Here is a 26,242-nt window from a genome sequence, read left to right as displayed (position 1 = left end):
GCAGATAGTCAACTTTCTGCATTCCTTATTCTACAGATGAGATAATAAAGCCTGCGGGGATATAACTGAGCTATAAAATTAATGAGCTCTCCTTGAAGGAAGCAAAGTTAAGGCCTGGACTCTGACTCCCAGTGTTCTCCATCTACTTGTACTCTGGCAGCCGGTGCAGGCAGGCAGCAGTAATTCGGAGAAACAGATACTGGTTATTTTTCCCCTTTTGTATTTGCTATACCCAAAGTCCAAATTTCTGATAAACCAAGTTATCTGTTACTTTAGCTAACCCCAAGTTAAAAATGATCTCACTTATTCTATGACTTTAGATATGATAGGTATAGGAATGTTGGCTCAAAAGAATCTATAAATGGAAAGCATATTTGGAGAAAAGAAGAAATTTAAGATGCTAAAAAATTGTACAGTAATATCATATTGCATCCTTGCTAACTGGTGACACAATTGAATATTCTACTATTAACGATACCTAAGATTTTGAAATAAAACGCTTAAATGCAATATTTCAGAGTACCCCCAATTATGTTCATTTACTCTTATCTTTGGAATTATAAGTAGAGGGCAGTCATAATAATGTTTTGGGCAGGGTAATGTTTGTACCTGTGACAGAACATGCCATATAGCCTAGCAGTATGGTAAGATAAATCATTTTGGGTTTTGTGCATATAATTTATGTCACACAATGACAAAAATCACCTAGCAGTGACATTCTCAGAATATGTTCCTACCATTAAATAGTCTATAACTATGTTAGGTGTCAAGTCATCTGCCTGGCCTTCTATTGCTTAGGCTTCCTTAAGAATGGTAGCAGGCACAGCTGTCTGGCTGTACACTGCAGAGGTTCTATGTCCATCCTGAGTTTTATATGAGCAGTCAGCCTGCTGGTCCTGCTCATCACTGACCGTCTAGACTCACCCATGTGAGTGGTCAGCCTGTCGGTCCTGGTCATCACTGACCGTCTAGACTCACCCCAATCACAGGCAAGGTCCAAAATCAAGTGGACCATTGCTGTTCCCTGTGACTTCCTTTGTACTTCTCAAGTAGTCTTTTGCAGATGCATTGCCTGTCCCAGAAAAACGAAATCCTCCGGATGGTAACCTTGGAAGCATTTGTGATGTCTAGTAGAGGGAACTGTCAGGTTTTCCACCTAAAAACTAGATATTTTTTCAAAAACAATTAAAGGGGAGTGTCTATCAAATGATAAAGTTTTCTCTAAGGAAGTTATGCAACCCCCCAGGGGATACTCAGGATTACCTGGGAAGAAAATATATATATATATATATTTCTATAGCATGACTCATCACTGGAAAGACATCCTGGGCCGACTGAGAATTAGGAAGACCTGGATAGAGCAGAAAGACAGTAAATAATGTGGACTACAAAGGTATTAGCATAAAGTCCACCTTCCACATAAGGTGTGCAGCACCCGCCCCTCTCCCAGGCCAGATCGCGGTTCTGATTTTGTATCCCTATAAATGCTGAGTCATCATCTCACTTTATTATTGAGTTATTTAGATGACCACATTCATTGCTGACTTATAAGCTGCTGATTTTTCAAAGTGAAATTGCCACATATAAGTATCTAGTGGCTGGACTACCCCTATATCTCTACCTTTAAATGTCAGTCTTGGAGACACGGATAGAACATCTCACAAAATCTGCTATGATAGATTTGCAGATTTTGAATACAGAGCAGTAGACATGCGTGCCTGTAGTGAGTCTTAAAACTTGCAGCACCCTGGGATGATTTACTTGTCTGTCAGGTAGCTAACTGGCCTGAGAATGCCTGCCCATCAAACAAATCCTGCTGTCGAGAGGTAAGGAAACTGAGTCACCTCCTGCCCAGTCTCTGCAGTCACTGAGTTAGGGCTGCCGTGAAAACATGAGCCGTCTTACCTGTAAGCCTTTCACTTCCTGTTTTTCCTAGGTGGTATCTCTGCTCTAGGAATTCTGGATCCATCTAGCAACTGCCAAGATAGGCTGTATGACAGTCACAAGTTAATAGGCTCCCTCAACAAATGGGAAGGTGGTGCTCTGTGCTGTGTTCATCTTTGAGCCTGTATCCCCAAGTCCAGCAAGGATGATGCTTCCTATGACTGTGTCTAGATCTGTTAGGGCCAGGTAAAATGTATCTGTCACCTTGTAATAAATTGTCTGCACAAAGATTAACTCACCTCTTCAGGTAGGACACTGCCCAAGTTCTAGCCCAGCAATGAAAGTACACCATGAGGCTTAAAAATCCCAAGAAGTGTTTTGAACTCTCGAATAGTTTACTTTGGAACCTGACACGCTCACAGTTTTTCTCCTTAGGGTTGTGAGCAGTGAAATGCTTCCAGCATGCTTGGGTATAGCATCCAGAGTACCCAGGATGCCCTTTGCTTTCCTAGAACTTTGCAATGTCTAAGAATCAGGACTCTCCTTGCCTGAATCTCCTAACTCTATGTGTCTCCCTCACTAGATAGTTGAAAACCCAGATGTCCCGCAGGAATTCAGGAGTCAAGGTATTGTGTTTAGTTTTTTTTTTCTAGACCTTTTTAAATGATTGGGGTGTAAGAATACCTACTTGATGCATGGAATTGAGGGTGTAAAGATGGTCCGAGCTCTACTTGGCTTCGCCTTGCTTAGCATTATCTAACCAGCTGCTGTCTTCCTTCTGTTCCTACAGTCTCCTGTGCCAACTGTGTGAGGGAAATTAGCACTTATATCCCTCCCATTTGGAGGCTTTTTGTTCTCCCTCCCTCTCCTCCCTTCTTGTCTTTCTTCCTTTTTTTTTTCTATTTTTCATTCTCCATGGATCCAGGTTTAATTGCTAAAATGAGAATTGAGCAGAAAGTTACAGAAACCTGAGTGACATGTAATGCTATTGTTCTAGAATTGTTGTTCTTGTTTTTAATTCACCATACAGCTTTGCATAACTGTAGAAGTAATTTACTTATAATGAGAAATGATCTTTTGTTTTTTTTTCCCCTGGGTTGTCTTTGTGTGTTTTTCATTTTAAAGGAGTAGCTCTGGTCCCTTCTTCTCTTTTCTATGATTGTTCTGGTGGCCTAAAAGAGGCCTCATATCTAAAATCCTTTAAAAACCCATCTAAATTACAGGATGGAAAGGGCATTGAGGGGACTTCTGACACCCACCGGTGTCTAATGCTTGCACCTCCTCTGTTTTGAAGGCGCTACAGTAGAGGCCCTCTGTGATGACGTTGTCTCTGTCCTCGCTGTCCTGTGTGAGAAGCTCCAAGCCTCTATAAAGTAAGTTCCCTTCCATCCCGGCTGATATCCAACAGCTGTTCACTTTGAAAACAACTTCTATCTGTCACATCATTGACGTTATAGAGTATCCATCATCAGTAGTTCCCTCCCACTGACAGTTACCTGTCATTCCTGAGAAATACATTCAGAGATTTCTGTCCATCCCCGCTTATTAAATGCCATTACTAAAGTGTGTCATTGTCTTAAGTGAACATGGGGCAACAGTACCTAGAAAGAAGAGTGATTCTCTTGATCCCAGAGCTGAAGAGAGAGTGGGAGACTCAGAGCTGGTGGCTCTAAGAGTGGGTCCTGGCTTGGGCATGGCTCTACTGTGTTATGGCCAATGACCTTTCTCATGGGACTTTTGTCCCCTGTTAGTAAGAAGGTTGGATTATGTAAGCTTTTCTCTTCTAACATTCCCTACTATGGTCCTTAGCTTTTGGATTTTGGTAGAGAATACAAGTATGCTAAGTGTATACCTTCTAGACAATTATTAATATATTATATATTGCTTATTGTATATCAGGTAAAATAATATATGCCATATAAAATATTTCAGTATTACTGTAGGAACAAATGAGCAAACTTCCTTAAAAGTCAACTGATGCCCACCCTCTAAGATCATCAGGCTAACAAAATTAGACTTCCTAACTTGTTACATTGGGGGAGCATGTACTCCCTGGGAAACTAAGGGGGACCCGGTAAAAGCAGATTAGGGTTTCATAATATAATTTGAGTTTCAGTTAAGTGATTTTACAGTAAAGTAAGAGTTATGTTCAAGGATTGAGTCTTGTCAGGATGTGTGGTCAGTTCCAGCATCGGCATCTTAATTTCTACGTAGTCTGTTAAGGAAACATTTGGTGGCTGAGTTGTCACTAGAGAAGAAGGCAGTGGTGCAGGAGAACAATTCTATATCTGTCAGTTATATTTTAAAGAAGCGCTGACTGGTCGGTAGCCAGGCAGGAAGTATAGGCGGAAAAAACAGACAGGAAGTAAAAGTGGCACAATAAGAACAGGAAAATTCTGGGAAGAAGGAAGCCATTCCTCCCAGTCCTGCCCAGATCACCGAAAAAGTCGGATGTGACCTGTCCTGCTAAAAAAGGTACTGAGCCATGTAGCTAACATAGATAAGAATAGTGGGTTAATATACATTATAAGAGCTAGTAAGAAGTCTGAGCTAATGGGCCAATCAGTTTATAATTACTGCAGACTTTCTGTGTGATTATTTTGCTGCTAAGCTAGCCAGGTGGCCAGGGCAACAAGCAGGACCTCATGTTACAAGACACCTCTCACAGGAGAGGGAATTTGGTCAGCTTCCTGGATACACCCTCTGTACTGCCCTGAACCATGGTTCAAGTGTGGTTGTCCATGCGCTTGGTCACCATTATGCACAGGTCTTGTCTGTTCTAAACATTCAATGGTAACATTGATTGATGTTCATCAGAAAGACTCTTCTGGCTGGCAGCAATGCGGGAGTCGCCACTATCAAAGATGGGTCTTCCCCACCCACCCTCTCTAGGCCTTGGCACCAATGGCAAATGCAGCAAAGGGCACTGAAACTTTGAAAAAATTAAGAAAGATTGTGGTCATTACTGGAAAGAAATAAATGAAGCCTTTTAACAGCTTCATAATGAAAAAAAAAAAAACCCTCGAGCTTTTAAATTATACAGAAGTCTCTTCTTTGTGATCCTGGTGATTTATAATTAAAATATAGCCATCAGGATAAATCAGAATGAGCCTGAAGGCCTATAAATGACAGAATTGAACTGTATACTGTTCATTGATAGAAAAAAATCTTCAATTGGGTCCTATAAATGCTTGGCCCTCAATTTATGATTCTTTGCACACTGGTGGTTCCAACATGAGCCACAAAGACCTGGAAGGTGATCATATAGTCTGGCTCATCCAGGACATCAGGGCTTTTCCCGGTGTGAAGTATTGCAGGCATTTAGCTTTGCTATCTTTAAGAGAGTAGTATTATGGGTGTAGTCTTATAAATGACTCTGTGACTGTTGTGTAGTAGATATTTGCCGTGTTCTGGCTCTAAACTGGTTGGTGTGCTCTGACAATGGCTGACACTAATTCTACTCTATGATGGTGTTGGGAACATTAGAATTTTTTTAAATATTTATTTATTTATTATGTATACAATATTCTGTCTATGTTCATGCCTGCAGGCCAGAAGAGGGCACCAGACCTCATTCCGGATGGTTGTAAGCCACCATGTGGTTGCTGGGAATTGAACTCAGGACCTTTGGAAGAGCAGGCAATGCTCTTAAGCACTGAGCCACCTCTCCAGCCCAATATTAGAATTTTTAATGACAAAATTGGTCTGTAGTTCTTTTAGGAAAGTTCCAAGAACAAGAACAAACCTACATAGAAAATGCATGCGCTCTCTCGCTCTCTCTCTCTCTCTCTCTCTCTCTCTCTCTCTCTCTCTCTCTCTCTTTCTCTCTTGCCTCTGTCTCTCTCCTTCCCTTCTTCCTTTCCCCCCCTCCCTCTCTTTCTCAAAGCCAAAGGGCAGAAGTATCCATCAGCCATGGAACATTTCTTAACTCTATGATCTTGGGAGAGGCAAAGCAGTTCCTATGGCCCATAAAACATTTTTCTCTTGAGTCATAGACAGCCTTAGGCAGGCTGCTACTCTGCCTCATGGTTTGGAGAGGATGTGCAGTCTTGGGTTTTTGATCCATGTCCTCTGATCATAATCCTGCCTCTGGAATTTGATTGTTTATGGTCTCTGCCAATAATTTCAGTACCCTAAGGTGAAGGGGTGGGCTTTCTAAGATTAGGGTGCTGCATGCATCATGTAGCAGAATGCCTCTCTGTTAGCTCTCTAGTGTTCATCCCTTCCTCCTTGAGTGTTCTTGTTCATGTGCTCTCTTCTGGTTCTACTCCTCAGTTCCTTCTTCTTCTTCATTACTAAACCAGACACTCCATTTGTCTTCTCAGCAGCTCTTCCCCTCTAAAACCCCAATGGGCAGGATTTCTCCTTACCATCATTTTCAAAATCAGACTCCAGGTACCTCCCAGGGCTTAGGCTCATCCAGACATGTGCTTGTGACATACTCAGTCTCTCTGGAGAATTCTGAAATATATGGAGGTACTCAGTACATCTCGCCAAACAGGCCTTGCAGATGTGGTAGTAACAGAGTCCTATATTAGACAAGTTGAGTTGCATGCTCTCTCTCCAACTCAAGAATTTCTCAGAGAGTAGAATGTGACTCCTCCTCTATATGTCTCCTGCCTCTCTGTCCCAGTCTCCTTCTCCAAAGAACATCAGACAGGACTGTACCAAAGAAGGCATAGAATCAGTAAGGCCAGTCAGAATGACCATATCAATTGCTCCCATTCTGCTGCAGCTCTTACATAATTGCTTGCTTCCTTCTCTTATTTTTCTAATTAAATTCAAATCTGGACCAAAGGAGAGCAAACATTCAGAAGAAAAAAAAGTTTAAAACCCAACACTGTGAGAACTACAGAAAATACCGCTGATTTTCCTCCTGGGGAGTGACCTCCCTGGCTAGGTGGTAGCTCAGCTTGTATGACCCACTGTTTACTGCAGAGAGTTGTCCTGCTTGGATGTGTACCTGGGAAGATCTTAGTGATGAGCAAGCAATGAAACAAACAGCACATAATCTGCCAATCATGAAATGCTCTAACAAAAGACCAAGAGGAGTTGCTCATAGCCCTCCTAATTACACAGTCTTCCCATCCCCATGTATCTTGAAAAATTTAGCTAGGTTCTAGGCTCATCCTTACTCCATGCATCCAAGTGTTGGCCTGTCTGCAAGTATACAAGTCCAAAAGACTTGCACACTGTGCAAATGTTCAAAGATCTCTAAGCGAAGAGCATGCATGAAGATCCTCAGATTTTCTGAGCTCCCTTTCATAGCATGACTCATGCAAGACCATAAGAACCTGATATCCAGACTCTGCAGCCCACATTTAAGCTGTCGTTATATCTCCAAGGAGACTCCTGGGCCAGTTTCCTTGGTGATATATTCCTGTCAATGAGGCTGATGCGTGGAGCCTGCAGTGTTTCCCAGCAGGCTTTGCAAATATTTGCCATAACCCTGACAGCTCACCATTTCCCTCCTAGACTTATCCCCGATGACTTCAGAAATTGAGAATCTTAACTTTCTATCTTTACTTTTATTGTGCAATCCTAGAAAAACTTTTGAGGAAGAGATATTTTTGCATTGGGACATTGAATCTAAAAAATGATCCCAGTTTGTTGTCAGAAAAATTAACCTGAGACACAGTAAAGATGATCCTTCCAGAATTGAGTTTTCTTTCCTTTTTAATCTAAATAACATTTTTCATTTATTTTACATCCTAACCAGTTTCCCCTCCCTCCTCTCCTCCTGTCCCCTCCCTTTTCCCATCTCCCCATCTCTCCATCCACTCCTCCTCCATCTCCATTCAGAAAGGGACAGGCTAGTGGACAGTGTTGCTCTATTGTTCAGCCCTCTCCCGTCCATTCAAGAAAAATCATTCAAAATCATTGCCTGGGTAAGACTTCAGACATCTTAACACAGTGGTGTCTCTGTCTCTCTAATCCCCACTCCATTATCATCATCATCATCATCATCATCATCATCATCATCATCATCATCATCTTCATCATCATCATCATCAAATCTCATGTAGCCCAGACTGGCCCTGATCCTTATGAACTGATTCTCCTGCATTAACTCCCCACGTATTTTAGGGAAGGAGGCCACTTATTTGTTTCCCGGCTGCCCAGACTCTCAAAATAACCACACAGAAAATGTATTAATCAAATCACTGCTTGGCCCATTAGCTCTAGCTTCTTATTGGCTAGCTCTTACATCTTAATTTAGCCCATCTCTATTAATATGTGTATCGCCACGAGGCTGTGACTTACCAGGTAAAGTTCCGGCATCTGTCTCCAATGGGGTTACATGGCTTCTCACTGACTCTGCCTCTTTTCTCCCAGCATTCAGTTTAGTTTTCCCCGCCTAGCTCTGCTCTACCCTATCACAGGCCCAAAACATCTTCTTTATTAACCGATGGTATTCACAGCATACAGAGGGGAATCCCACATCACCCAAGTGCTGGGATTGCAGACACACACCACTGTGCCTGCCTTCTAGCTCCACTCTTGCAGCCACGATCCTCATATCCTGTGCTTCACCTGACAGCCTCCTAGCCCAAACTGCTTCCTCATCTCTCTGCATTTGTCCACACTCTCCTTCACAACTTCACAATGCCACAGATACCTGCTGGAGCTTCGAGGCTGTACAAAGACAGTGTTTCCTATCACATTCTCCCAGGCCTTTCTGAGGGGTGCTTTTGTTCTGCAGTATCATAGAAACCTACGCGGAGTGCTTCATCTACAGCACTTGGCATCAGCGCTTGGTCTCTGTGCTTCTCTGTCTTGTCCCCCAGTGGACAGTGTGCTATTTTCAGAGTAGCAATAGGCTGCGGAAACATGGAGGAGGGAGAGGCTAGAAATGGGAAGTCTTTATTGGCCTACAAAGGGTTAATATTTCTTGTCCATCCCATTCTTATAATCAAATTGTAGCTATTACTGTCCTTCTGCCAAATGATAGTGACTTCTGTGGAAGCTCATCCTTTATCCCCTCTCCCCCATCCTCAAAGTATGTATCCAGATGTGGGCAGCATTCTCTCCCAGTGTGTTGATATTAATCATGTAGTGTGGGGGACAAAGAGCTTTCAGACTGTGGGTTGGTGAACTTCTGTAAAAGGCCATGCAATGTGTCTCCTCATGGGCTTTTGAAAAAAGTTGGCCTCATAGTCCCTTTAAAATATAAAGACACTTTCAAATTCACAGGGTTCGGCCTCTGAGCCATAGCTTGCCAGTCAGTTTCAGACCCTGAAGTTGGTTTGGGGTGTTATTGTAGAGACATCCCCGGTGTCCGTCTCACTCTGCCTTGTCTTGCAGTGACACGGTCTTTGTCATTTCGGCAGGAGGATGGACTTCTGGCCTCTAGGGCAGATGGACAGTTTCCTTTTCCCTCTCCCCAGCTTCTGTGCCTTCCAGTTTGCTCTCGCAGCCTTTCCCTTCCCTCTTCTGCTATAAGGAACCACTTAACTGTTGAGAACATTAGCCTTCTTTCCTGACATTTATTTAAATTAGGACAAAACAGGAGTAGCTGAGTGTTATTATTGGCAGACTTCTCCTTTTATGGATAGTTCGTTCACTCCCTAAGAGATTCTTGTATCATTTCTCTTTAGAAGATTTGCAAGTCAAGTAAATGTGTTGAAAGCTAAGTTTTTTTCCATTCCTGAGTTTCACTGCATCCTGGAATTTAAGCATTTTTTTGTGACACTGTGAGTAGACATGAGCTGGGAACATAAGAATGTGTTTCCTATAGAGCTGTTTGTTTCTTTATTAGCGTATCGAGACAGCCCGTAATGATAACTACCTTTAAGAAAAAAAACAACAAATATATTTGAGGCCTGGAGAGATGGCTCAGCAGTTAAGTGCTCATTCTGAGGACCTAGGTTCAGCTCCCTGCACATGGTGGCTAACAACTGTCTATAACTTCAGTTCCAGGGGATCCCATACCATCTTCTAGCCTCCAAGGGCACCAAGTACCCACATGGTACACAGACATACATGCAGCCGAAAGAGTCGTGCACATAAAATTTTTAATATTTCCTTAATAAATAAAGAAGAAATGTGGGTTGTGAAGCAGTGAAGTGTTTTCTAGTGAGATGATGTGGTTGTTTGTAGGTGTTACGTCAGTATTAAGTTGCTTGCCTAGCATGTGTGAGACCCTGGCTTTAAGACCCAGCTCAAAGGAAGAGGAGAGAAATGGTGCAGGAGAGATAGAAAAGGACACGATGGTATAAATGGGTTCTTAGAAAGCTAAGTCATCAGAGATAATTAAAATTTCTGGTGGATCCGGGGCTTGGCTAACATGTTGCCATTTGTACACTAACTGTAGAAAATGTATTATATTATTATAAGATGTGGATACGATAAAGATGTGTGTTGAAGGGTATAACCTATGGCCCTCCTATTTCACACTCGGTTGTTTACAAATGCACAGAAACCTTTCTCCAAGATAAGGTTTATTAGTTTCCCCAAATGAGCCTAACTCGATCACTTTGTTAGGGTGCCATAGTGGGGCACCAAAGACTGGGTGCCTTGCATGGGGGAGCTGTCATCTCCTAACTGTTCTGGAGGCTGACGTGTCAAGATCAGGGTAGTGACTTCCGAGCACCGCCACAGGACCACTGCAGGACCTCCACCTCCTTCCTCACTTGCCTTGTGGAGAATTATCTCCCCATGTCTCTTCCTACAGTCTTCCCTCTGTGTGTGTGTGGGGGGGGGGGTGTCTACATGTCCACAGGTTTCCTTTCTAAGGACATCTGTTAACATTGGATTAGGGCCCTCATTGACGCAGTCACATTAACTTTGCTCCAGAGAAGATCACCTGCTTGGGTGCTGGGGATTAGGACTTGAGTCTAAGGGGACAGAGCTCTCTACCGACCCCACGACACCGACTGCACATCCCCTTGGGGTCGCCTAGAGTCTCTCCAGGTTCTGCCCCAATGCCACCTCTCTCATTTTGCCTTGTGTTTGAATTGTCTTTGTGTGTTCCTTTTGTGCTTCCGCAGTGACAGCCAGCAGCTGCAGCTTCTGTACCTGGAATGCATTCTCTCCGTGCTCAGCAGCTCCTCCTCCTCCATGTCCCTGCACAGGGGCTTCACTGACCTCATCTGGTGAGAATAAAGCCCTGCTGCCCCCACACCAGCCAGGGGTTCCAGTAGCTGTGTCTCGGTCCCATTCCACAGTGCCCATGACTTAGTGATAGTTCCATCTATTTTTATGGGTCCTCCGGGTAGGAGAATTGCTTTATTTATGTACATTACCCCAAATCCCTTAAAGAAACTAGTGACTAAATATAACAAATAAGCTTCTCAGCCCTCTTAGGCCATTTACGTCAATGGGATCACAAGAAACAGAACCCAGTGACTTCTGGGTTCTCAGTCTGTTCTAAGAAGCATGTAAATATATCAGGCAGTACATGAGCAAGAAATTCTACCCCTGAACTGGTCTTTAGTGCCACAAGAGTGCTGATCACCTACTCATGTCTAGAGATTCCGGGAAGTGACAGGCCCCGCAGACAGTCAGTCAGTAGGCTATAGATCCCATTTTACTAACAGGGAGGAAGCTGAATGAGGGGTGTCAGTATGGGATTTGAAAGTAACCCCTAAAATGACAAATGATTCTGTTATTCATAGCAAAATGAAACTTGATGAGAAAGCTTTTTAGCATTCTGAGCCCTGTTTGTTCACACACACACATACGCACATACACATACATACACAGAGACGTGCACATGCGCACACATGCGAATGGTCCTTAAATGCTTGACACTTTATTAACATGAGAAATGAGGAAGACTGGGTATACTGGGCATGACATAGGCAAAAGAAGAAAGAGTACGGACCCCTGCTCTTCCTGGATATTTCTGTGGCAATTATTTGTCTTCCTGGTGGCATTCACATTTTATCACGTGGCTTCTAGTAAGGCCTATTTTTCCTCTCACCTCTTCCCAGGAAAAGCCTCTGCCCGGCTCTCATTGTGATCCTGGGGAACCCCATTCACGACAAAACTATCACCTCTGCTCACAGCAGCAGCACCAGCAGCAATGTGGAGTCGGACTCGGCCGCTCCTGGTGTGTCTGACCATGGCCGCGGCTCGGGCTGCTCCTGCACTGCACCTACGCTGAGCGGCCCTGTGGCCCGCACCATCTATTACCTTGCAGCTGACCTTGTCCGCTTAGTGGGGTCAGTGGATTCCATGAAGCCAGTGCTCCAGTCCCTCTACCACCGTGTGCTCCTGTATCCCCCACCCCAGCACCGGGTGGAAGCCATCAAGATCATGAAAGAGGTAAGGAGGTGTGGGAGAATGCCATGGATTTGCCCACAGGAATCTCTGTGCAGTGTCCTACATGTAGGAGCATCTAAACTGTTTGTCATCCCATGCTGGGGGTGTCATTGCCACCACATGGAATCCAGTAACAAACAGTTCTGAAGTTGGTAGGCATATATTTTGGGAGTTGTGGTTTAAAAAAAGGAAATGTTAGAGGCATTCATTGGCTTCAAACTCTTTGAAAATTAGCTATGTGTTTGTTAAAATTTGCTGTGTGTTTGTTAAAACTCTAATAGATGTACACCTGAGATCCCATCCTTTTGGTTTGGGTTCTTTTTCTGTGCAGACATACATGTTTGGCACCTTGGCAAAATCAGATTCCAAAATGACTTGCCAGGTGCTGTGGTGTGTGTATGTGGTTCCAGCTACCCAGGAGGCTGAGCCAAGAGGATGTCTTGAATCCAGGCATTCATTGTTATAGTGTACCATAAAGTTGGGAGTCTATACTAAATACAATATGGTGACCTCCTAGGAGCAAGGGACCACTGCCTAAGGAAAGGTAACCTAGCCCAGGTCAGAAACAGAATGACCTAATGCTTGAGACATGCACAAAAGAGCTTTGCTGGTTTCTTGATAAAAGAAACCCTTTCTCCTCTTCCTCCATGTGTTCTGTCCTCTCAAATGTCAAAATCCCAAGATAGAAAAACTTTGTATCTGATAATAGCCATTCCAGTGGGCTGCCTCATGGCTTTGAGGATGAATTGCAGTTATTTTAAAGGTACTGCAAAAGAGAATTCTCACTCCATCAAACCCCTCCTTAGAAATTACTAAGAAAAGGAATCAGTGCTTTTGTTTATGTGAACTTCTTCATAAAGGTTAGTGTTCTAGGGGGAGCTTTTTGTTTGTTTGTTTGGTTGGTTGGTTGGTTGGTTTTCCATTTTGTTTTGTTTCTGTAATAAAGCACTCTGACCAAAAGCAACCTTGGGAGGAAAGGGCTTATTTAATTGGCTTACTCTTACAGATAATAATCCATCATTGAGGGAAGTCAGGGTAGGAACTCAAGCAGAAACCACAGAGGAAGACTGCTTACTGACTTGATATCTGGCTAGCTCATCTAGTATTTTTATACAGCGCAGACGTATATATCTAGGGATGGTAACACCCACAGTGGGCTGGGCCCTTCTCATTAGTTAGCAATCAAAACAGTGCCCCATAGACATGCCGCAGGCCAAGTTGATCTACACAATTCCTCCACTGAAGTTTCCTCCGGTGACTGTAGGCTGTGTCAAGCTGACAGCTGAAACTATCTAGGGGAGTTGGTTGCATTTATGTAGAATGCTAACGCCCCCAAAATCAGAGTAACAAAATATGGGTTGATTCAGCTTAAGCAATATTGAACATCAGTTTCTTTTAAAGTCTATTTTTTCTTCATCAGAGTATCTTTGCATACTTAATCATTGAAACTTACCAGATACACAGGATGTTCTGATAGTTGTTCTCTTGGACTTAAGTGGTATTACCATATGGAAATAAACAGAGATTATTAGTGTATGATGGTGAGGGATCTCATCTGACCAAATCCTGGTGGCCTTTTGTGTTTCAGCATTGGGTTAAATTCATATGTAATAGCCAATAAGAAGCTAGAGCTAATGGGCTAACTAATAAGTGATTTAACTAATACAGTTTCTGTGTGATTATTTTTGGGCTTAGCTAGCTAAGAGGTCAGAAACTAACGAGTGGCCCCCTCCAACACTACCTAAACAGTGCCACTATTTGGGACCAAGGATTTAAATGCCCACGACTACAGATAATATCTCATTCAAACATGATATGACAACCACAGGTATCACCCTGAAAATACCTCATTGCATATGTACAAATAGGTCAAAATTTGAAAAATAAAATCTCAAGCCAGAGATTCTTCAGATTCTATGCATCTCCAAGAAAAGATCTTCAAGCTTTCTTCCTGTTTTGTGTCCTTCACTAAAGAAGTACATGTTATTTGATCTCATGACTTTAAAACTTGGTGGATTTTTGAGTTTTGGTTTTTGTGATACTGACGTTTCTGTTCTTTCTCCTTTTTCCTAAAGATACTCGGGAGCCCACAGCGTCTGTATGACTTGGCAGGACCAAGCTCTACCGAGTCAGAGCCAAGGAAAAGATCTATTTCCAAAAGAAAATCTCACTTGGATCTTCTCAAACTGTATGTTCATTTTTCTTTTGGGTCCATATAGATTGGCCAACAGTCAATATTGATGGAGGGTGTGTGGTTTGAAGTGGAGAACTTTACTTGGAATTTTTCCAACACTGAGTGTGTTTGTGTCATTTATTGTCTAGATCCCTTGATGCTATGCAAATTAGACTTTCTCTTTTGAATACTGTGCAGTTGGCCACACTAATAACTCTTGTATATATTTGGAGGAACGTCTTCATCTTTCATGCCTGGGTGTTATTTTCTGTCTTGAAGTGTTCAACTTCTCTGAACACTTTTCACCTTAACCACAAATTGATGAAATTTTGATGAGCCTACATTAAATAAGATGTGTATATCTAATTATTTACCCACAAGCCACATAAAACATCTCAATTTATATTACTCATAATTTGCCAGATTTCAATATTGGCTTAAGACTGAATCTACACATGAAGCATACAAAACGTATCCCCTGGAATTATTTAAGGGAAGAACTTTTTGATTTACAGCATGGGCTGTCAGGTTTTATTGCAGTAGCCTCCATAAAAAAATCAATATTCTATGGTTTGTAATAATCATATTGGCATACACATGGTAAGAATATGTTTACATTGAAAAGTCTTCATGACTCTTAGCAATAGCAACTGCCCTATTTGAAGGTCTGAACATAATTGAAAATAAATTGGCAGTGTCTTTACTTGAATAAAATGACACATTTCCTTCTGGAATTTTCATTTGTACCCAGAAAAGCTAGTCAGTCAACAGGGCTATGATTTTAGGTGGGGAAATTTAGGTGGGAGCATATTTGTGGCTTTTATTGTCTAGACCCCTTGATGTTATACACGTTAGACTATTTCTTTTGAATACTCTGCAGTTGACCAGACTAATAATGCATATCTAGGGGTGTTTCTTGATCTTTCATGCCTGGGTGCCATTTTCTCTCTTGAACACTATGTAGCATCATGGACGGCATGACGGAAGCATGCATCAAAGGTGGCATTGAAGCCTGCTACGCTGCCGTGTCCTGCGTCTGCACCTTGCTTGGGGCCCTAGATGAGCTCAGTCAGGGCAAGGGCTTGAATGAGAGTCAAGTACAGCTGTTGCTTCTGCGCCTTGAAGAGCTGAGAGACGGAGCTGAGTCAAGCCGGGACTCCATGGAGATTAACGAGGCTGACTTCCGCTGGCAGCGCCGGGTGCTGTCTTCAGAGCACACGCCATGGGAGTCAGGCAACGAGAGGAGCCCAGACATCAGCATCAGTGTCACCACAGACACAGGCCAGACAACCTTGGAGGGAGAATTGGGCCAGACAACACCAGAGGACCATAAGAATGGACTCAAATCACCAGCCATTCAGGAAGGCAAGGAGACCATGGGCAAAGTGTCTGAACCTGAGGCCATAGACCAGCCCGATGTTGTTCAGAGAAGCCATACAGTCCCTTACCCTGACATCACTAATTTCCTGTCGGTAGACTGTCGGACAAGGTCCTATGGATCTAGGTATAGTGAGAGCAACTTCAGTGTAGATGACCAAGATCTGTCGAGGACAGAATTTGATTCCTGTGACCAGTATTCCATGGCAGCAGAAAAGGACTCGGGTAGGTCTGACGTGTCAGACATTGGGTCAGACAACTGTTCACTGGCGGATGAAGAGCAGACCCCTCGGGACTACATGGGCCATCGGTCCCTGAGAACGGCCGCTCTGTCCCTCAAACTGCTGAAGAACCAGGAGGCTGACCAGCACAGTGCCCGGCTGTTTATACAGTCCCTCGAGGGCCTCCTTCCCCGGCTCCTAGCCCTGTCCAGTGTGGAAGAGGTGGACACCGCCCTTCAGAACTTTGCCTCCACTTTCTGCTCAGGTTTGTAGATCTTTTGCTGTGTATGCACCCAGGACATTTAGAGCTGTGTGCCTTCGTAGGTGATAATCTTCCTGCTTGTGGTTTGAAGAGCTTAAAGCAGTGGTTCTCGACCTTCCTAATGCTACGACCCTTGAATACAGTTCCTCAAGCTGTGGTGTCCCTAACCATACAATCTTTTTTGTTACTACTTCATAATTTTACTACTGTTAGAAATCATAGTGTAAATATCTGCTATGCAACCCCAAAGGGGTCGCAACGCACAGGCTGAGAACCACTGGCTTCAAAAACATGTTAGTGAGCCCTGGGGTTTCCTCTGGTAGAGAGTAAAAGACTGGAAGACTTATGGGTGGGGGTTTATGACACAGGGACAATCTCCACAGCCTGGACACTCTCTGACCAACTGTCCTTGATACCAAGGGAGACAGAAGATATTAGTGGCCAGAGCAGTGTGGGTCACAGTCTGGCACTGTGGTTGGTTTTGGTAATGATTGAGTCTCTGCAAAATGGCAAAGTTATATGTATAGTCTTGTATTTGAAATAATATTATGTAATGAGCCAGGGAGATGACTTGATCAGTAAAGACAACCTGAGTCGTGAGCTAGAAATCTGATTTGGTAATGCTTTTATCATCTTATATTAATCATATGTAGCATTAGGTTTCATTATGACATGGCATTTTCATGCATGTATATAATGAATTTTTATTATATCCACCCTTTTTGCCATCTGTTTCCCTCCCACTGTTCTTCTTTCCCCACTAATATTCTTTTACTTTCTTTTTCCTTTTTTTTTCCTCCCTTACTTCTTTTTCTTGTTGGTGGGGATGGGGTGGAGGGGGTGGTAGTGACCCACTGACTTTCCTTAGGGTTGTGTGTAGGGGATGGGCAAAGCTTGTTTGCAGGATTATGGGCACCTTACCCATAATCCAGTAGCTGGACCACTGGAGATTACGCCCTTCCCTGCCACCAGTCATTATATAAACCCCCAAGGAGGGCTGAGACCCGGTGAGAACCTCCCTTTCTATGACAACATTCTAAGTTGTCTAAGTTCAAGCCCACAGCAAGCATGTTGTCCTAGGGTTTTACTGTTTTGAGAAACTTGGCTAAAATCAACCTCAGAAGGAAAAATTCTTATACCTCATAGCTTACAGTCTTCCATGAAGGGAAGTCAGGGCAGGAACCCAAAGCAGAAACTGGAGCAGAAGCCATGGATGAGTCCTATTTCCTGGCAGCCCCTCATACTCTCCCAGTACACGTTCTTATAGACCTGGGACCATTGGCCAAGGAGTGGCACCACCCACAGTGGGCTGTGCCTCCCATACTGATCATGGATCAAGAAAATGCTCTCAGACTTCCCTACAGGCATCTGACAGAAGGCATTTTCTCAGTCGAGGTGCCTCTTCCCAGATAACTCTAGGTTTGTGGGAAGTTGACGAAACCTAGCTAGTGTCAAGCCTGGAAATCAGAGTATCCAGTTTTTCACTGATGACCAGTCAAGCAGTTGGTCCAGCCCCCTGTTCCTGACAGTGAAGAATATCTTCATTACAGATGGCAAGATGGACTACAGTTATTGAGACCTGGGAAATACCAGCATCACGGCTAGCATATGCAAATGGTCATACTTCCCTTGGTTTATCACTGCAAAATCGATAATACAGCAAGAAGGCCAGTCAGAAAACCGCATAGAACCTCTCTCACAAAATACCTATTGGGGAAGGCATGTGCAGTACAATTGGCTCACATCAGTAGCATGGCACCAAATGCCCACTTTTATCTGCATAAGTTTAGGCAAATTGACCAGTGTCTCACAGGCATTCTCCTTGTTGAAAGTTGGAGCATAGTCAAATGAAACACTGTATGAGACGGAATTGGTTATACGTGACAGACAGTATTTCATGAAGTACAGCGGTGTGCTGTTTCCTTTGTGCCTGGTGTCACCAGAGAAAGCATCAGGTATAGCAGGAAAACGGTTCTTTTCCGTAAGCCGATGGAATAGTCTTCATTTTGTCTTAAACCCAAATGCGTCAGTTGTTGGTAGTTGCAGAGATTAACCAGCACACAGACGCTAGGCCACCAGCCGGCACACACTACTAACTAGTTCAACAAATCATTTCAGACATAAGCAGATCTGCCAGCAGCGTCCTCGGGCTTCACACACCTCTGCTAGTGGATGTCTTTCCATATCAGCAGATTCAGCCACAGCCCCTTTCACTTTCAGCATCTTGAACCTATGCTTAGTTTTCCAGACCATATTCCCAGCCAAGTTAGTAACTGCTGTAGAACATGCTGTCTAATCTTGATGTCTAAGATCAGGCCACTTACCGATTATTCCCCACCCCACTGTAAATAAACTTGAATGTACTTCTTAATTTGATCAGTTAAATGCCAAACCCTGAATACTACTTTCTGCTTTATCATGGAAAGAAATGGATTTTAGGAACACTCTCTCTTACAGAGAATTGCTCAGACACCTCAAGGGTGTTGGGGGTTGCACAGGGCCGTGGTGGTCCATGCACTTGGACCACCAGCACTTGGGAGACAGAGGCAGGTGGATCTCTGTGAGTTCAAGGCCAGCCTGGACTACAGAGCGAGTTCCAGGACAGGCTCCAAAGCAACACAGAGAAACCTTGTCTCAAAAAACCAATAAACAAATAAAAATTATTGTTACATACATTGTGACACCCATGCTGACGTAGGCCTCCTTCCCCAGCCACTGAGTGCTGACATACGCACATGCCGCACCATGCCTAACTTTGTACTTTCTTGTTTTTGTGTTAAGTGCTGCTTCGGGTACCTTAGATGAATGACTACAGTTGGTTCTCGTAATAGCCATGCGAATTCTCATTCATGCATCCAGTGGCATAAGAACCTGCTCTGTGACAGGCACTATTGTAGGCGAAAGATTCTCTAATTAACAGAACCAATAGCCACACTTTCTCTCAGACCTTGAGTGCTGAGAGCAGACAGAAAACAAATGTGTAGCTTGGCATAGTGGCCATCGCCTACAATCTCAGTGCCTGGGAGGCTGAGGCAGGAGGATCAAATATGACACCAGCCTGAGCAACATAGTGAGACCTGTCTCCAAGGGCTGGAGATATTGCTTAACAGGCAATGCATCAATCTGGCTTGTGTGAGACCCTAGCCTAGCTTCAGTCCCTAGAGTGTATGTGCATACACATGTGCACACACGCACACACACACACAGACCTACACCTTTGTAAACTATTAATACAATGCCAGGTGGGGTAAACAGCATTGAGGCTATAAGAAGTACATGGGAGAAAGCAGTGGCTGTGCCTGAAAAGGAAGCTATGGAACTGAAAGGAAAGGTCTCTGAGACACTGACTGGAGGCCTGAAAAAAAAAATCAAAAGAGGAACTCCCCAGAGGTCTCGGAGAGCATTCTAGAGAGTGTCAGAGATAACACACAGGCTGCAAGGCAGGTGTAGGTGAGAAGGATGAGATAGCAAGCAGACTGATAGCTGAAGGAGAGAGACGATGAGGCTGAGTCATACTACGTTGTCATGGAAGGTTTGAGATGTAAGAATGTAATAGAGAAGTCAAAGGGCTTTACCCAGTCGTGGCTGCTATGAACAGCTCACGATCCAGCTGTAGCAGGTAGACACCAGAATAGGCATCCTGTGAGCGTCCTGGCTGGTAATCAAAGCTATATAGCAGCGTTCGCACAATGGAGTTTCCACCGCGAGACTCTATCTGGTTCAGCAGATGCAGGTCCTGTGGCACGCTGTGGCGGCCCCACAGCTGTCTTCATCCCTTCCCGTAGGCATGATGCACTCTCCCGGCTTCGATGGAGGGAGCAGTCTGAGCTTCCAGATGCTGATGAACGCTGACAGCCTGTACACGGCGGCACACTGTGCCTTGCTGCTCAACCTCAAGCTCTCTCACGGTGACTACTACCGGAAGCGGCCAACCCTGGCACCAGGCATGATGGTGAGCATGAACTCTGGCATGGGCCCCCCCTCCCCCGCGGGTGAGCTCTGATCTCAGCTGCCACTGTACAGCCAAGTGTCGGGTCTGTAGGAAGAAACTGACCGTTGTGTTCTGTGCCACATTGCTCAACAGTACCCTCACCTGTGCAGGTCTGGAGCAGGGAGAGCACAGATGTGAAATTTGCACAGCGATCATTCATGGCTTTAATAAGACACCTTTGGTAAGGTGTGTGGTGAGGATAGTGTTGACTATACTGTGGTCGGCTCCCTTGACTGCAATGAAAAGCTCTGGTTCAGTGAAAGGGGGGTGCGTGGTTTGGGAACCTGTTCATTGACGGGGCTGTGTCTTTGGTCCCCTTCTCTGGCTTCTCTGCAGAAAGAGTTCATGAAACAGGTGCAGACCAGTGGCGTGCTCATGGTCTTCTCACAGGCCTGGATTGAGGAGCTCTACCACCAGGTTCTCGACAGAAACATGCTTGGAGAAGCTGGCTACTGGGGCAGCCCCGAAGACAACAGCCTCCCCCTTATCACCATGCTCACTGGTCAGTGGCTCACGCCGAGGTCACGGGGTGCTCCATAGTGGGGAAGCTGATGTGCTGGGCCTTTTAGAAAGGCCATGATGCTTGAACAGGCTTTGAGTAACAGTTGCAGGATAGCGTCATGAAAGCAGTTCGCACGCACTTGCTCTCCTTTTGTCGTGGGCAGCCTGTTGTGCTCACTGTCACCGTTGGACATGCTCCGCTGTTAGAGTAAGGCTGTAGGCCCATCAGTGGACTTGTATTCTCTAGACACGGGCCCGGAGTTATTTCTGGAAGTGCTCACGTGCTAAGAGAGATCCCACATCATCCGGCACTCCTGGGATTTGGCCGCTTGGACTATGAAGCAATTGATTTTATACTTGGCCTCATTCCCATTCCCTGTCAGTGTCCCTTTCCCAGCTGTCCCAGAATATAAATTAATGCTAAACATTGGCCTTCCCAGCATCCTTGTCTCTAGTGTCAAAAATTTTAACATCCTCTTTAACAACTAGAAATTTCAAGTGACCATACAGAGAATAGTGTGTTTAGTATCTAGGGGTGGTGGGGTGAGTTTTGGCAAAAGCAGATATTTCTGTTTTATCCATGGCTTGCCAACAATGTTCAAAGCCTTGATGTGTTCATCAGAAGCTCTAACAACCTAAACCTTCAGCCTTTTTTTTTTTTAAATCTTTCTGTGTTTCTAGCTTGACTTCCAGTCTGAATTGTCCTCTCATGGGACATAGAAGGGCAGGGCTCTACACAAGATGCCTTTGTGTGGCGTCTCCTGTCTCTCAAAGCTCATCAGCTGTTTACTACACAGGGGACGGAAGGGATAAAGCTGGAGAGTGTAGCTGGGAGGTTGGATCTATTGATTAAAAGTGTGTCATGGTGTCAATGGTTGGCACCAGGACTTTTATAAAGGTGACAAAGTAGTCAACTGGCAGGTGAAAACCCACAATCAGGAATTCGGAGGCAGGGAGCTATTTGGTTAGGAACCATGTAGAGAGACAGTAATGAGGCCCCTCCCTAGAGGGTAGACTCCTGGCACTTCTTGAATCTGGAATCCTTCTAGAATCAAGATGGAACTTGATAAAAGCAAGTCTAGGTCCCACATCTTGAGGATCAAGATCATAGAACAAGTGACCAGTTTGTACTTTATTAACCATGATTTTATTTATACCATTTGAAATTAATCATTCATGGGATCTGGAGAGAAGGCACAATGGTCCCAAGGACCTACGTTTGATCCCTAGCACCTACATAAAACATCAGGCAGAGTTGGGGGATCTATAACTCCAGCACTAGGGAGGTAGATACAGTGGATCCCTGGCATTTTCTGGCAGCCAACCTAACTGTAGTTTCAGTCCAGTGGGAGACTCTGTCTCAAAAAATAAACTAAAGAGGAACTCAGGGAGACAGCTGATACCAGTTTCTGACCTCCACACATATGTGCATACACACACATACACACATCACACACATGAACATGTGCACAGGCAAACACACACTAAACAATCATTCTTATTTATAAGAGACATTCTTTTAATTTACTATAAGCAATGCTCAGTCTCCATCTGTTTCCACAAACTCCCTTCATTAGGGTAGAGACAGCTGCATAGAGTGTCTAAGTGCCTTCGAATTCAGAGGAGCTTAAATACCGGGTTTCTGCCTAATGTAATCTCTATGAATCTTTTACCCAAAGCTTAATAAAAAAAAAAGGCATTCAATAGATGTCAAAGGAATAGCTGTATTCATCCATCATGACTGCTAATCAGCTGTAGCATAAGAATAAGCTCAGTCGCTCTGCCCATAGGGAAGCTATTTAATTCTAGGGTAATGATAGCAATATATAGTCTTTTCAAAATAATGCAACAAAAATAAGGTTCTGTGAGAGCTAGAGCAATGGCTCAGCAGTTAAGAGCACTTATTACTCTTGGTTGCAGAGGACCCAGTTCTGTTCCCAGCATCCTCATGGCAGCTCACAGCCATCTTTTCAGTTGCAGGGGAGCCAGTGCCTTTTTTGTGACCTCCAGGGGCACCATGCATGGCATACACTTGGTCCATATCAATACATGCAGGCAAAAACACTGGTAACAAATAAAAGTAAATAATTAATAGTCCATGAAACTTTATGGCAAATTCCAAATGTGAACTAGCAAGTGATGCGTGGGAACTTCCTGATCCTCCCATTGTGTACCAGGAGAAGCCCTACCAACAGTCTCACCATCGGCTAACAGGCCACTCCTTGGAACATGGCAAGCCATTCATAGAAATGACAAACTTTATACTTAAATAAATTTCAAATAGCTGAGTTCATTAGTCTTGTACCCAGTACATGGGAACTATTTCAAACTGGATAAAATGGCCATTTCTGGTAAATGCCATTAGGTCATTGATTGATTCCAGAAAACTGGCCTAATTCTATAGTAGCAATCATATAAATTTCTATTTTTTATGACTGTCTCAATTAGCTTTTCTATTTCTGTGAAAAGACACCATGACCACTGTAATGCTTATAACGGACATTAATTGGGGCTAGCTTACAGCTCCCGAGGTTTAGCCCATTATTGTCATGATGAAAAGCATGGCAGATATGGTGCTGAGAATTCTACATCTTGATCCACAGGTAACAGGAAGTGAATTGTCCCACACTGGGCATAGTTTGAACATATAATACCTCAAAGCCCCCCACAGTGACACACTTCCTCCAACAAGGCCACACCTCCTAATAGTGCAGCTCCCTATGGGAGTAAATTTCTTTGGAACCACCATAATGACCTTCTGATATGTTGCCTAGAAGACTTGATGACATTTTGTAAGAATGCAATATAAAATGAAAATCATACTACTCAAGCAAGGGTGAAGTTCCAAATTGAGAAGAAATTTATTCAGTCCTCTTTCTCATACCCCCACTGTGTTTCATTTGACTATATCAGTTGCCTCCGAATTCATGTTGCATCCCTCTGTCAGCTTCTTTTATAGTGAGGGAATTGGTACCCAGAGACTGAGGTGCCTGCCTCAGGCCTAAAAGGCCTCTTCATTCAGAGATAAGCAGAATCCCAGACTTTCTAACCCCAGACCAATCCCTTCTTGCCAGCATATGAAGGATTTTTGTTGAGCTATTTTGTATGTGCGGATTTATTCTTACAAAAATTTGAAGAAGGTAGTTTTAGAACCCATGTTGAACTGGGGCATGGTGTTGTTTCTGGTCTTCAATCAGAAAACATAGATACTAAATTCCAATTCTGCCTTTTGCCAGCCTTGTGGACTTGGGCGATTTACCTACTTTACAGTTGGATCTTAGCCCAAACACCCAAAAATGATACCTTTTTTCTGCCTCTAGTTCATAATTTCCTCCCCTGTAAAACAGGAAAAATAAGAGCCCTCCCTTCCTGATTTGAGTAGTTGGGGACAATCAAGTGAAAAAAATATTAACTGAAACCATTTGAAAATTATAAAGTGTACTGTCACCAGTATGTTTTGAGTTAGAATGAAAATTATTTGACTGGAGAATTATTCTGCTTAGTTCTAGTGGAAGCGCTCTGGAAGAGAAATACTAACCCGGCATGGTTGTATATTCTTTTTAATCGAGAACTTGAGAAGCAGTACTCTATACATACGATTAGTGATAATGCCATGATTTTTAATAAAAAGAGGATCCACAGATGAAAACATCTTGAGTGAATGTTATGTGACAAAGGCAGAGGCAGAGGTTAGCCTCATTTTTTTCAAATATAAAGCATACAACTGCAGGCAAAAGATTGCTTTGTCAATGAAAGAAAACAGACTGAAGGAATAAAGCAACGCTTATAATCTTCTCAGAAAAGACACTCTAGGGGGCTGGAGAGATGGCTCAGAGGTATAGAGCATTGACTACTCTTCCAGAGGTTTTGAGTTCAATCCCCAGCAACCACATGGTGGCTCACAGCCATCTACTATGAGATCTAATGCCCTCTTCTGGTGTTCAGGTAAAAATGCAGCCAGAATATTATATACATAATAAATAAATAATAATTTAAAAAAAGAAAAGACACTCTATAGTCCATACATAAGAGATACAATGGATTTTTGCTAAAAAGAGATATGAACATTATGATGACTGTTAACTTGTTTTTGATTGACCTGCCAAAAGCAAAGGCTTAGGAATGACTTTACTCTTGGCAGACATTGACGGCTTGGAGAGCAGCGCAATTGGTGGCCAGTTGATGGCATCAGCTTCAATGGAGTCGCCTTTCGCCCAGAGCAGGAGAATTGACGACTCCACAGTAGCAGGTAAGACCTTCAACCTTGGGCTTAAAATATACATACATTACACATGTTACCGGAAATCAAATTGTTACATGGCGGCTTAAATAAATTATGACTTTGTCTTACAGGGGAGAAGGGAGGTAATGAAAATTGCCCTGCTGAGATGGTGATACCACATTCATTATTTATGAGCACTGTGTGAAACCTGACCCAACACAATCTAATAAATTGTATTTCCTGTTGTAGAACGACATGCAAGTCAGAGATGCTCATCTGAGGCCTGGAGAACCCCAGACCCTTTGTCATTCATTTTTTTCTCTGGAGAGTAACCTGGATTGCCTCTTCTTGTAGGTGTGGCATTTGCACGTTATATTTTGGTTGGCTGCTGGAAGAACCTGATTGATACTCTGTCAACTCCCTTGACTGGTCGAATGGCAGGAAGCTCCAAGGGGCTGGCCTTCATTTTAGGAGCCGAGGGCATCAAAGAGCAGAACCAGAAGGAGCGAGATGCCATCTGCATGAGCCTTGATGGGCTGCGGAAAGCTGCGCGACTGAGTTGTGCTCTAGGTACCTGTGGAGATCCCTGTCCTGAGGGAGGGTCCCTTCAGAACTCACTGGGAAAGTCATCCTTTAGAAGGGGTTCTTTTTGGTACCTATCTGGAGAACATACTCAGCTAAGGGGTAGATGTTTGTTTCTTCTGAAGGGGTTGCTGCTAACTGCGCTTCAGCCCTTGCCCAGATGGCGGCTGCTTCCTGTGTCCAGGAAGAGAAAGAAGAAAGGGAAGCCCAGGAGCCCAGCGATGCCATAGCACAAGGTAACAGCTTCCGGCAGATCTTCCTGGTGCCTTTGTCATGCTGTGCACACATCCACATATACCACTGGAGACCTGTTCCATTCTGTGTGTGATGCCCATGATGCTGTACACACATTTGCATATACCACTGGAGACTGGTCCCCATTCCGTGTATGATGCACAGTAGGCAATTGCCACTAGTCAGGAACTCCACTGGGCCATACACGTGAGTTTGTTTAGGGCAAGGGAACCTCCCTAATGCTAACAGTGTCTCTTTCTCAACAAGTCATACTGGCTACTACTGGGAAAGTACAGTTGGTTGCTAACAAGAGTGCCAGGGGCCCACCTGAGTCACCTCCGGGGTCATCATCAGGCCTCTAGTGCACATTAGAGACCCCTCAGGTCAAAGTACGAACGGCAAACTGGCCATTGTTATGAGAAAGAAAATCAAATAGAACCCATAAGAAGGAGGCCAGAGAAACTTCATTCAGAAAAACCCGAGCTTTGTGCACACAGGAAAGGGCCAGTGGAGCTGAAGACCTTCTAGA

At 43.8% G+C, this 26,242-nt stretch overlaps 1 protein-coding gene across 1 annotated transcript in view; it reads left to right on the top strand.

Moving 5' to 3' along the window:
• Positions 1-26,242, top strand: part of Arfgef3 (ARFGEF family member 3) — a 148,773-nt gene that overhangs the window by 75,929 nt on the left and 46,602 nt on the right. The window contains exons 7-17 of the mRNA XM_050159506.1: positions 2,468-2,510; positions 3,179-3,257; positions 10,875-10,979; positions 11,820-12,153; positions 14,226-14,338; positions 15,288-16,186; positions 19,969-20,135; positions 20,511-20,676; positions 24,817-24,924; positions 25,252-25,467; positions 25,605-25,715. Of these exons, the coding sequence (XP_050015463.1) occupies positions 2,468-2,510; positions 3,179-3,257; positions 10,875-10,979; positions 11,820-12,153; positions 14,226-14,338; positions 15,288-16,186; positions 19,969-20,135; positions 20,511-20,676; positions 24,817-24,924; positions 25,252-25,467; positions 25,605-25,715 (2,341 nt within the window). The remainder of the gene's footprint in view (positions 1-2,467; positions 2,511-3,178; positions 3,258-10,874; positions 10,980-11,819; positions 12,154-14,225; positions 14,339-15,287; positions 16,187-19,968; positions 20,136-20,510; positions 20,677-24,816; positions 24,925-25,251; positions 25,468-25,604; positions 25,716-26,242) is intronic.

The sequence above is a fragment of the Alexandromys fortis genome, unplaced genomic scaffold (assembly GCF_014885135.2).
Source record: "Alexandromys fortis isolate MF-2015 unplaced genomic scaffold, M_Fortis_MF-2015_v1.1 scaffold_107, whole genome shotgun sequence".
NCBI classification, from domain to species: Eukaryota; Metazoa; Chordata; class Mammalia; order Rodentia; family Cricetidae; genus Alexandromys; species Alexandromys fortis.
Note: the sequence above shows the minus strand (reverse complement) of the source record. Positions and strands in the feature narration are given on the sequence as shown.